Source organism: Chlorocebus sabaeus, chromosome 20 (assembly GCF_047675955.1).
Source record: "Chlorocebus sabaeus isolate Y175 chromosome 20, mChlSab1.0.hap1, whole genome shotgun sequence".
NCBI classification, from domain to species: Eukaryota; Metazoa; Chordata; class Mammalia; order Primates; family Cercopithecidae; genus Chlorocebus; species Chlorocebus sabaeus.
This window is the reverse complement of record NC_132923.1, coordinates 126,349,782-126,362,503: the sequence shown is the minus strand read 5'-3', so window position 1 is coordinate 126,362,503 and position 12,722 is coordinate 126,349,782. Positions and strand designations below refer to the sequence as shown.

Sequence of the window (12,722 nt, the reverse complement as noted above, 5' to 3'; positions counted from 1 at the left end):
GGTCTCGATCTCCTGACCTCGTGATCCACCCACCTTGGCCTCCCAAAGTGCTGGGCTTACAAGCGTGAGCCACCGTGCCAGGCCCAGACTTTCTTTTTAACTGTTCCACATGGGGCAGGGCTAAATGTTAGGTGTGCGCCCATAGTCACCGCCAATTACTTTTTTTTTTTTGTGTGTGAGATGGAGCCTCGCTCTATCACCCAGGCTGGAGTGCAGTGGTGCAATCTCAGCTCACTGCAAGCTCCGCCTCCCGGGTTCACCCCATCTTCCTGCCTCAGCCTCTCGAGTAGCTGGGACTACAGGCGCCCGCCACCACGCCCGGCTAATTTTTTTGTATGTTTAGTAGAGATAGGGTTTCACCGTGTTAGCCAGGATGGTCTCTATCTCCTGACCTTGTGAACCTGCCAGCCTCGGCCTCCCAAAGTGTTGGGATTACAGGTGTGAGCCACCGCGCCCGGCCAATCACTGCCAATTACTTTTGAACAGAGAACATAATATGTAATTAGAGGAGGTGGGATATTGTTGATGCAGCTACATCACTGAAAATTGGCAGAAGTCCTGAAGCTGGTGGGGCTAAAAAAAAAAAAAAGAAAATTGGTGGAAGGGCATATGTTGAGACCTGGAATAGCTTTTCTGGAAGGTGCTCTAAGGTGGGGGTAGAGTAGTACATAGGTAGTCAAATGATGAGGCTGAGGGAGTCTACCAATAACAGTGCCACAGAGCTTCCTTGGCACACTTCCCGCTGCTGCTATGTGGGCTCCTGTTTGGCTCGCTTAGGATTCTGCTGTTCTCCAGGTGGTGAGGCCTTCCTTGCCGAGATGCTCCGGAGGGCATGCAAGCTCTGCATCTGCTGCAGGCGCAGGGCGAGCTCCCGCTCACAGGCCTCTTGAACAGTCTCCGTCTTCCTTATGTCCCAGTTCAAAGCAACAGCCAGTGCTTTGGGGTCTTCCCTGGTAACCAACTGTAGCAAGAATAAGAACCCCTGAGAACTGGGCCTTCTGTGCGCCTCTCCTGCTGCTCTCCTGACTCTCTTCTGGGGAGTGCGATGAGGCAGTACCTGTTTATGTTACCTCTTCACACTGAAATGCCGGGTTTCCTTTACCATCAATTGACATGAGCTTTTTTTTTTTTTTTTTTGGCAGAGTCTCGCTCTGTTGCCCAGGCTGGAGTAGAGTGGTGCGATTTCCGCTCACTGCAAGCTCCACCTTCTGGGTTCATGCCATTCTCCTGCCTCAGCCTCCCAAGTAGCTGGGACTACAGGCACTGGCCACCATGCCCGGCTAATTTTTTTGTATTTTTTTTTAGTAGAGATGGGGTCTCACTATGTTCGCCAGGATGGTCTCGACCTCTTGACCTCATGATCCACCCGTCTCGGCCTCCCAAAGTGTTGGGATTACAGGCGTGAGCCACGGCGCCTGGCCGTCATGGGCTTTTTTTTTTTTTTGAGACGGAGTCTCGCCTGTTGCCCGGGCTGGAGTGCGGTGGCCAGATCTCAGCTCACTGCAAGCTCTGCCTCCCGGGTTTACGCCATTCTCCTGCCTCAGCCTCCCGAGTAGCTGGGACTACAGGCGCCAGCCACCTCGCCCGGCTAGCTTTTTGTATTTTTTTTAGTAGAGACGGGGTTTCACCGTGTTAGCCAGGATGGTCTCGAACTCCTGACCTCGTGATCCGCCTGTCTCGGCCTCCCAAAGTGCTGGGATTACAGGCTTGAGCCACCGCGCCCGGCCGTCATGGGCTTTTTTAAGATGAGTTTTCACTCTTGTCGCCCAGGCTGGAGTGCAGTGGTGTGATCTTGGCTCACTGCAATCTCTGCCTCCTGGGTTCAAGTGATTCTCTTGCCCCAGCTCCCGCCACCACGCCAGGCTAATATTTGTATTTTTAGTAAAGATGGGGTTTCACCATGTTGGTCAGGCTGGTCTCGAACTCCTGATCTCAGGTGATCCACCTGCCTCCGCCTCCTAAAGTGCTGGCATTAACAGGCGTGAGCCACTGTGCCTGGCCAAGCATGGGCCTTTTCTTTTCTTTTCTTTTTTTTTTTTTTTTGAGACAGAGTCTCGCTCTCTCGCCCAGGCTGGAGTGCAGTGGCCCGATCTCGGCTCACTGCAAGCTCCGCCTCCTGGGTTTACGCCATTCTCCTGCCTCAGCCTCCCGAGTAGCTGGGACTACAGACGCTCGCCACCTCGCCCGGCTATTTTTTTGTATTTTTTACTAGAGACGGGGTTTCACTGGGTTAGCCAGGATGGTCTTGATCTCCTGACCTCGTGATCCGCCCGTCTCGGCCTCCCAAAGTGCTGGGATTACAGGCTTGAGCCACCGCGCCCGGCCAGCATGGGCCTTTTCTTACAACACCAACAGGAAGCAGTCCTTGGAAAGTTTACTTGGAGCAACTCTAAGGTCCTCCACCTTCAGGAAATTTAACAGAGCTCAAGTCAACAGTTTCCTTCCCTTCTATTTACAATAGGGAGGTACTTGTTACAGGGACAAGGACAAAGAATCAGAAGTAGCACCCACCCTGGCGGGTCCCCTTCCTCAAGCTTTAGTTCCCTGTTCTTAGCCAGCAGGTGATGATCCCTCAAGTTTGCCTTTTCCTGTGACACTGACAGACCTCAGGATGGACTATAGATCTTCTTTAACCACGGAAAGAACCAGAAGCCATCTCAGAAGATTGGGCCCTGCTATTCCTGTCAGAACAGTCATTTCATTACCAACCTTGGACCAGAGTCTGTCGGATCATCTGAAAAGTGTATGCATTTTTCTTTAAAGCTATTTTGATTTAGACTAATGAGATTTTTGCAAATGCTGGGGCATAGAATAGGCAAATTGGCAGCTAGGATTCACAGTCTGCAGAGGTGAACAAAAGGGTCCACACGTCTCTGCACGGTAATACTACATCCCAGGGCATGTCCTTCTCTGTAGCTCAGTGACCCTGGTTTCCGCCCACCTCCAAATCCTGACTAGATAAGCTCAGCTCTGGAGCCGGCTTCTCCCTCAGTGCAGTAAGGATGTGGCTCGCCAGCGTGACGTCCGAGGAGGTCTCTCTGCTGATACCCGTGTCTACTGCATCTGCCTCCTCACCCAAGGCAGCTTTGGACTCTGCAAAGGAGACACGAGACAGAGATCAGATGTGGTGTGACCATACAGCCACATGACCAACTCGCCACAATAATTGGCTGGGCAAGAGAGAAACATGCCCTTCCCGCATCCCAGCAGCTGTGGCTTCAGTGGCTCTGGCTGCATCACAAATAGTGTCCTCCCGAGGGACGCCTCCACCAGCCCTGAATTCTCAGAGTCACTCTGCCTGCAGAGAGTCCTACCTTCCTGCTTTGACAAGAGGCTGCCCTCTTTCTCCAAAGCCTCGAGGTACAGCTGCAGGAGCTGCTTGGACTGACGCACTTCCTCTCTTTGGTCAAGCACTTGTTGGAGTGTGTGCTGCAGCTGCTGGACAGCGGCACAACTCTGGAGTAGTTCCTGAGCCAGGTCTGCGCAGGGAGCGTCAACAAGCATCTAAAAAACAAACGGACGCTGAGAAATCTACAGGGACTTTCTTGTTTTTGAGATGAGTCTGCTCTGTTGCCCAGGCTGGAGGGAGATGGCGCGATCTTGGCTCACTGCAACCTCCGCCTCCCAGGTTCAAGCAATTTGCCTGCCTCAGCCTTCCTAGTAGCGGGGATTACAGGTGTGTGCCACCAAGCCCAGCTAATTTTTGTATTTTCAGTGAAGTTGGGGTTTTGCCATGTTGGCCAGGCTGGTCTCAAACTCCTGACCTCAGGTGATCTACCCACCTTGGCCTCCCAAAGTGCTAGGATTACAGGTGTAAGCCACCGTGCCCGGCCTACAAGGACTTTCTAAACATGGTGTTCTACCTCTCAAATACATCCATTTCAGAACTCACTGAATCCATTTCCCAAAGTTACTATGATGGTTGGCTGAGAGTCAAGAGAAAAGCATGTGATTTTTCCAATTTTCTTCTAGTGTTAAAATTGGGAAGAAGGGTCGGGTGTAGTGGCTTACACCTATAATCCCAGCACTCTGGGAGGCTGAGGCAGGAGGATTGCTTGAGCCCAGGAGTTTAAGACCAGCCTGGGCAACATGTTGAAACCCTGCCTTTACCAAAAATATAAAAATTAGCCGGGCATGGTAGAGTATGCCTGTCCCAGCTACTTGGGAGGCTGAGGTGGGAGGATTGCTTGAGCCCAGCAGGCGGAGGTTGCAGTGAGCCGAGATCACACTACTGCACTCCGGCCTGGATAACAGAGCTAGACCCTGTCTCAAACCAAACCAAACCAAACCAAACCAAAGCACCACCAAGAAATCATTTCCTTAAAGAGGACTGCCTCCATGTTCCAATCTAGAGTAGCCCCCATCACTCTCCACATACCACCGTCTGATATGCTTTCCTGTTGTTTTCTGCCTCCCTTCATCAGAATACAAGCACCATTAGAGCAGACACTGTCTGGCTTGTTCACCGCTGCACGCCCAGTGCATGGAACCATGACAGGCACAGGATGGGGCTCAATCAACATTTTTGGGGCCAAGCGCAGAGGCTCATGTCAATAATCCCAGCACTTTGGGAGGCCACGGTGGGAGGACTGCCTGAGTCCAGGAGTTCAAGACCAGCCTAGGCAACATGTGAAGACCTCATCTCTATAAAAAATTAATTAATTAATTTTTTTGAGATGGAGTCTAGCTCTGTCACCAGGCTGGAGTGCAATGATGTGATCTCAGCTCACTGCAACCTCCGCCTCCCGGGTTCAAACTATTCTCTTGCCTCAGCCTCCCGAGTAGCTGGGATTACAGGCACACGCCATCACGCCCAGCTAAGTTTTGTATTTTTAGTAAAGACTGAGTTTCACCATCTTGGCCAGGTTGCTCTTGAACTCCTGACCTTATGATCCACCCACCTCGGCCTCCCAAAGTACTGGGATTACAGGCGTGAGCCACTGCGTCTGGCTCTATTTTTAGTAAAGACAGGGTTTCACCATGTTTGCCAGGATGGTCTTGATCTTTTGGCACCATGTTTGCCAGGATGATCTTGATCTTTTGGTGTCGTGATCTGCCCACCTCGGCCTCCTAAAGTTCTGGGATTATAGGTGTGAGCCACCGTGCTGGGCCTTATTATTTTTTTTTTTTTTGAGAGTCTTGCTCTGTTGCCCAGGTTGGTGTGGTATAGTCATGGCTCACTGAAGCCTTGACCACCTGGGCTCAAGTGATCCTCCCACCTCAGTTTCCTGAGTAGCTGGAACTATAGGCACACGCCACCACACCCAGCTAATTTTTGTAGAGAGAGGGTTTTACCACATCCCACTCCTGAACTCAGGCAATCTGCTCACCTTGGTCTCCCAAAGTGCTAGGATTACAGGTATGAGCCACTGCACCTGGCCTACAAAAATTAAAACAAAAAACAGCCCAGTTTGGTGGTTGAAGCCTACAGTCTCAGCTACCCGAGAGGCTGAGGTGGGAGGATGGCTTGAGGCCAGGAGGTCGAGGATGCAGTGAGCTATGATCATGCCACTGCACTGGGTGACAGAGCAAGACCCTGTCTCCAAAGAGAAATTTTCTTTGAATGAAAACATACTTTTTTAATCCCAATCTTTTTTTTTTTTTTGAGACGGAGTCTCACTCTGTCACCCGGGCTGGAGTGCAGTGGCGCAATCTCAGCTCACTGCAAGCTCTGCCTCCCGGGTTCACACCATTCTCCTGTCTCAGCCTCCCGAGTAGCTGGGACTATAGGCGCCCGCCACCACGCCCGGCTAGTTTTTTGTATTTTTAGTAGAGACGGGGTTTCACCGTGTTAATCAGCATGGTCTTGATCTCCTGACCTCGTGATCCGCCCACCTCGGCCTCCCAAAGTGCTGAGATTACAGGCGTGAGTCACCATGCCCGGCCTATCCCAGTCTTACTAGAGAGAAAACACAAGGAGAGAAGCTAAGCTGCTGGCTCAAAGTCATGGTGATAGTGCTGGGATGTGAAGCCAGCTACTAGAATGCTACATTCTCTAGCAGGGCATCCCTGACCCCAGTGTCCACCTAACTAGGTTTAGCGTGGATCCCAGGCATTTGCATTAAAAAAAAAAAATTTGGCCAGGCATGGTGGCTCACGCCTGTAATCCCAGCAGTTTGGGAGGCTGAGGCAGGTGGATCACTTGAGATGAGGAGTTGAAGACCAGCCTGGCCAACATGATGAAACCCCATCTCTATTAAAAATACCAAAATTAGCTGGGCGTGTTGGTGTGCACCTGTAATTCCAGCTACCGGGATGATGAGGCAGGAGAATCACTTGAACCCGGGAGGTGGAGGTTGCAGTGAGCTGAGATTGCACCACTGCACTCCAGCCTGGGCGACAGAGTAAGACCGTGTCTCAAAAAAAAAAAAAGAAAAAAAATCCGCAGGTAATTCTGCTTCATGATGAGGGTTGAAAAATCGCTCTAGGTGAGAATGAAAAGATGAAAAATCTTAGTTGTAATTTAAGAATTATTTAAAAATTAAGATTAAAACAAAGAAATTGTTATGGCAAGTATGGAAGCTAAGAAGGTGCTGGGCGGGGGGCAGAGGTCGGATGAGCATTGTGGCAGATTGTGGAGGAGGCTTACCTGGAGGTCTTCCTCTGATAGGAGGATGATGCTGGACAGATCTTCTTTCAGCTGCCTGGCCACATTCTTCCACTTCAACCCTGCTCCCCTGTCTGTTTCATCTACATCAAAGGACTCTTGGGAAATCCAAGCTGTACCTCCATCTGACACATAGGAGAAAATGCCAGTCACAGAACAACCTGAAGTGCTGTTTTCACCTCCTCTCCAAGCACACACAGACCTCTTGAGGATCTAGATTAATTTCAATGGGAAAGAAGCATCTTATCTCAAGGATTCACAGGAGGGCCAATCTCCATCTAGGACCTTGATTTTCCCTCTTCTTTCATCTTTTTTTTTTTTTTTTTTTTTTTTTTTTTTGAGACAGTCTCACTCTGTTGCCCAGGCTGGAGTGCAGTGGCACGATCTTGGCTCACTGCAACCTCCACCTCCCAGGTTCAAGTGATTCTCCTGCCTCAGCCTTCCAAGTAGCTGGGATTACAGGTGCCCACCACCATGCCCAGCTAATTCTGGTATTTTTAGTAGAGACGGAGTTTCTCCATGTTGGCCATGCTGGTCTCAAACTCCTGATTTCAAGTGATTCTCCTGCTTCGGTCTCCCAAAGTGCTGGGATTACAGGTGTGAGCCACCGTGCCTGACCCTCTTTCATCTTTATTTCTGTGTGCAATGGCTCTGTATTCTTCCATAGAAAGAAGCCATTTAAACACAATGTATGGTCACACATACACAGAATCCCATCACACTTCTCCTTTTGGTTTCTGTGCATCCAGGTGTCCTGGTTTTGTAAACAAAAACAGTCATTTTTGCCAGCATTTCTCTGGTGCTTGGTCCCTTCTTTTTTTGGGGGACAGAGTTTCACTCCTGTTGCCCAGGCTGGAGTGCAATGGCGCGATCTCGGCTCACCACAACCTCCGCCTACTGGGTTCAAGCGATTCTCCTGCTTCAGCCTCCCGAGTAGCTGAGATTACAGGCATGTGCCACCACGCCCGGCTAATTTTGTATTTTTAGTAGAGATGGGGTTTCTCCATGTTGGTCAGGCTGGTCTTGAACTCCTGACCTAAGGTGAGCTGCCCGCCTCGGCTTCCCAAAGTGCTGGGATTGTAGGCATGAGCCACCGCACCTGTCCCTTTTTTCTTTTTTGAGACGGAGTCTCACTCTGTCGCCCAGACTGGAGTGCAGTGGTGTGATCTTGGCTCACTGCAAGCTCCACCTCCTGGGTTCACACCATACTCCTGCCTCAGCCTCCCGAGGAGCTGGGACTACAGGTGCCCGCCACCATGCCCGGCTAATTTTTTATATGTTTTAGTAGAGATGGGGTTTCACTGTGTTAGCTAGGATGGTCTCGATCTCCTGACCTCGTGATCCGCCCGTCTTGGCCTCCCAAAGTGCTAGGATTACAGGCCTGAGCCACTGCACCCAGTCTGGTCCCTTCTTTAACTGGGGGAGCTGTAGCCATCAATTCCTGTCCCTTAGGCCTGAGTACAAAGGTGGCTGGTAGGGCCACTGCTGTAGGATACTTTCCTCAATTTTGTGGCACACTTCAAGACACTTTTTAAGTAATCCCTAAAAGTAATCCCCTCTCAAGACACTTCTTGATCCTTGGTCACCAATGTTAGTCCCCTTTATATCTCCTGTGATGATGATGATGACAGTGACAGGTAACATTTATTGAGTCCTTAACTATGCGCCAGGTAAGATCTAAACGTTTCCTATCAGTGGTTTTCAAGTGGGAGCGATTTTGCCCCCCAGGAGACATCTGACAATATCTGGAGTTATTTATTCTTGGTTATCATAGTTGTGGGGGGAAGTTCCTAATATCTAGGATGCTGCTAAACATCCTACAATACAAAAAGCATCTTCTCCACAACTCCAGCCCCCAATGTCAACAGTATCATTGAGAAACCCTGGTTTGATATGTACTATATTTTCTTTACAACAATCTTAGGGGACAGGTTCTATAATTATGATGTCAACAAGGCACTGAGAGGTTATGTAATTTGTGCAAGGTCACCTGGCTAGTAAATGGTAGAGCCAGGATCCAGAGCTAAACAGCCGGACTGCAGCCTGCAGCACTGAGCTCCCTGCCAGGCTGCATTTTAGTTGCTGTCTGTCCATGACTTAGTTGAGAACTGGGCCCATGTCTCATTCATCTATTTTTTTTTTTTTTTGAGAGACAGTCTCGCTTTGTCCCCAGGATGGAGTGCAGCGGCACCACCTCAGCTTACTGCAACCTCCACCTCCCAGGTTCAAGCAATTCTGCCGCCTCAGCCTCCCAAGTAGCTGGGATTATAGGTGCCTGCCACCATGCTCAGCTAGTTTTTGTATTTTCAGTAGAGATGGGCTTTCGCCATGTTGGCCAGGCTGGTCTCAAACTTCTGACCTCAGGTGACCTGCCCACCATGCCTGGCCTCATTCATCTTTATCCCCAGGACTCAGCACCATGGCTGGCACATAGAAAATGCTCAGTAAATGTTTGTTGAACAAATGCTTAAAAAGCCAGACAAATGGCAACTGTCTGTGCAGTGAAAGTAATCATGACAGATGCTGTACTGCATAGGCCGTTTTCTATATGGCTAGAGTTTCTCACCTGAATTGTTGTATGCCCATTTCTCATTATTGGCCAACGCCACAAACTTCGTATTGGAAGGTAGACACAGAAAGTAATCGTCATCATCCACTATGGTGCCATCCTCTGCCAGGACCAGGGTGACTGGTGTCAGGGACTTATCAATGGCCAGAATGTCACAGGCTGAAAAGAATAAAATATGTGGCAAATGACAAATAACCATAAGGAAAGCATATCTGTCCCTGCATCTCAAGTAGGTGTGGCTCCAGAGCTGAGCAGAACTCCTGGTAGGTAATAACTAGAATAACAATCATCACTTCTAGCACGAATAGAACACTCATCACGTGCCTGATTCTGTTCTAAGTGTTCTTTTCTTTCTTTTTTTTTTTTTTTGGTAGCAGGGTCTCACTCTGTTAACCAGGCTGGAGTGCAGTGGTGTGATCTCGGCTCACTGCAACCTCTGCCTCCCAGGTTCAAGTGATTCTCCTGTCTCAGCCTCCCAAGTAGTTGGGATTATAGGCGTGCACCACCATGTCCGGCTAATTTTTGTATTTTTAGTAGAGACGTGGTTTCACCACGTTCACCAGGCTGGTCTCGAACTCCTGACCTCGTGATCCGCCTGCCTTGGCCTCCCAAAGTGCTAGGGTTAGAGGCGTGAGCCATGCGCCCAGCCCTAAGTGCTTTTCTTTTTTTTTTTGAGATGTAGTCTCACTCTGTCGCCCAGGCTGGAGTGCAGTGGTACAATCTTGGCTCACTGCAACCTCCGCCTCCCGGGTTCAAGCAATTCTCTGCGTTAGTCTCCCGAGTAGCTGGGATTACAGGTGCTGGCCACTGTGCCTGGCTAATTTTTAGTAGAGACGGGGTTTCACCATCTTGGCCAGCCTGGTCTGGAACTCCTAACCTAAGGATCTACCTGCCTCGGCCTCCCAAAGTGCTGGGATTACAGGCGTGAGCCACCATGTCTGGCCTAAGTGCTTTTCATATACAGTATTTAATCTCATAATAATCCTGTAAAGTAGGTACTATTATTAGTTCTGTTTTATAGATGATGAACCCAAGGCTCAGAGAGGTTAAGTAACTTGTCCAGGATCACGCCAGAAGTGGCAAAGCTGGGACTTAAACCCATAAAGTCTGGCTCCTGAAAGTATGTTTACTCCAGCTACTCTGCACTCACGTGTGGTACGCATTTGAGTTTTTACTGGAATGAACACCAAAGTCTGGTCTGATTCCCTGCGAACAAGCAGTCTCTCATTCATTTATTCAGTTGTCCTCTTTTTTTTTTATTACTGAGATGGAGTCTCACTCTGTTGCCTAGGCTGGAGTGCAGTGGTGTATCTCGGCTTACTGCAAGCTCTGCCTCCTGGGTTCACACCTTTCTCCTGCCTCAGCCTCCTGAGTAGCTGGGATTTCAGGTGCCCATCACCACACCCGGCAAATTTTTTGTGTTTTTCGTAGAGACGTGGTTTCTTCATGTTAGCCAGGATGGTCTCCATTTCCTGACCTCGTGATCCGCCCGCCTCAGCCTCCTGAAGTGCTGGGATTCCAGGCGTGAGCCACCACGTCCGGCCCTCAGTTGTCCTCTTAAATTCTACGTGTGACGAATGTCAAAAAATACACCCAAAACACCAGGCACGGTGGCTCACGCCTGTAATCCCAGCACTTTGTGAGGCCAAAGTGAGCAGATCATGAGGTCAGGAAATCGAGACTATCCTGGCTAACATGGTGAAACCCCGTCTCTACTAAAAAAATACAAAAAATTAGCCGGGCATGGTAGTGGGCGCCTGTAGTCCCAGCTACTCCAGAGGCTGAGCAGGAGAATGGCGTGAACCTGGAGGCGGAGCTTGCAGTGAGCTGAGATCCCGCCACTGCCCTCCAGCCTGGGCAACAGAGCCAGACTCCGTCTCAAAAAAAAAAAAAAGAAAGAAAATGCTTTTTGTTCTTTACAGTATCTTCCTTAGCAGCTTCTTTTTTAACCTATGGGAAAGTATAAAAGAAGTGGAAGCTTCTATCAGTAGCTTTTCATATTATCATTGGCTGAGAGGCTTTCTCCAGGACAGGTCTGTGCTATCCCATTTAGTGATAGCAATGCCTCAAATACTAACGAGACTGGAGTGAGCAGAAATAGCCGAGAGACTACAAATATCCTTCAGCGGTGTTATCTACCACCCAATAGAACAGCAAGGCATGTACGGGCTGGGCTGCAGAGAACACGGGCCTCTGTGCCAGGCACATCCAGCCAAGGCACTGAAGGGGAATTAGAAGTAAAGTAATCTAATGTCAGGAAAAAAATACATAAATGCTTATATGCAAAATCCATGTCACCAAAGCATTTATAATGCATTCGCTGTTCATGGGCCTCTGAAAATTTCCGTATGATCTCTGTTGGTGACTGACAGTAAGCAACTGTCCCCTCTGACACACACTGTGACTACATGCCTGGGGCTGGCTCACACATTTAACCTGTCAAACTTCTTTAGGTTAGCAATTTGTTGCTACCGGCTAATAAGAATTGCAAGTCACTTAAATATATCAGCTTATTTGAGAGAAGCAACAATCCTTTGAAGCAGGGCTGTAAATATTATACCCAGTTTGCTGATGAGAAAACTGAGGGTTGAGAGACGGTTAACTGCAAGGCCAAGCAGCTGGTAAAAGTATGGGGCCGGGCTGGGAACTTCGTCGGCTCCGTCACTTACAACTCACGTTCCTTGTCTGGACCTCCAGAAATGGTCAGCAGCAGCTCCCTCTTTCCCGCATAGGTTCCTGCCAGAGCAGAAGGTGGAAACCCCTCCCCACCCTGCCGTGGGCTCAGCTGGGGGTTCTTGTACCACCCGAGTGTGCCGGAGTGGCAGGAACCCAATGGGCTCCTCTTGGTCCAACAACTAAGTGATTTCAGGCAAGAGACCTAAGCCAAGTTTGGCTTAATGTGCACTTTGCTTCCTGGCTCTCTTCCCACCACTGTGGAGTCTCACACGAGATTAATTACGCTCAAGCGCCTGAAATCTGTAAATCGCTAAGCCCACTTGGACCATTTCTGTTCCAAGGCTCCACCCGAGCTACAGGAATCCCCAAGTCGCCTCTCCTGACCCCGCCTCGCCCCCGCCGGACGTCCTCTCCCAGCCCCGGCTCCCCCACCCCCTCGCCCGGGGTCCCGAGCCAACCCTTGCTCCTCAGGTCTTCGAGGCAGGAGGCGGCCACGCCGTGCTGTTCGCGGCTGTGGTTGCGGCGCAGCAGACACGGCTTTACAGTTCGGATCTCGCCAGATTCTGGTACCCCCGGCGTCCCCGGTCACTTCCATCCTCTCCAAAATGGGACCTGCCCGGCTTCCAGAAGCCGCGGGAGGCGGGAGCGGCGACCCACCTACTCGACCCCCTTCCGCAGCCTGCCGGGAGATGTAGTTCGCTCCGCAGGAAATCACACGTGAGACCAGGGCACGCCGGAAGATGTAGTTCTAGTTGCCGCTAATCACATGTGGCGCCGAGGCATGCCGGAAACTGTAGTCTCTGGGTTTAAAGCTGCTTTCGTTCTATCGCGCGATTCAGCCTAGGAGTTGTTTTTACCTCGTATTTAGGA

At 50.1% G+C, this 12,722-nt stretch overlaps 1 protein-coding gene across 1 annotated transcript; it reads right to left on the bottom strand.

Annotated features, from left to right (window-relative positions):
• Window positions 1-644: 644 nt before the first annotated feature.
• DFFA (DNA fragmentation factor subunit alpha) lies at window positions 645-12,462 on the bottom strand. The gene is given in 7 exon segments (XM_007980593.3): window positions 645-961; window positions 2,942-3,093; window positions 3,315-3,504; window positions 6,590-6,732; window positions 9,174-9,335; window positions 12,311-12,425; window positions 12,427-12,462. Coding segments are annotated over 7 exon segments (996 nt in total). The 5' UTR covers window positions 12,448-12,462; the 3' UTR covers window positions 645-748.
• Between the last annotated feature and the right edge of the window lie 260 nt (window positions 12,463-12,722).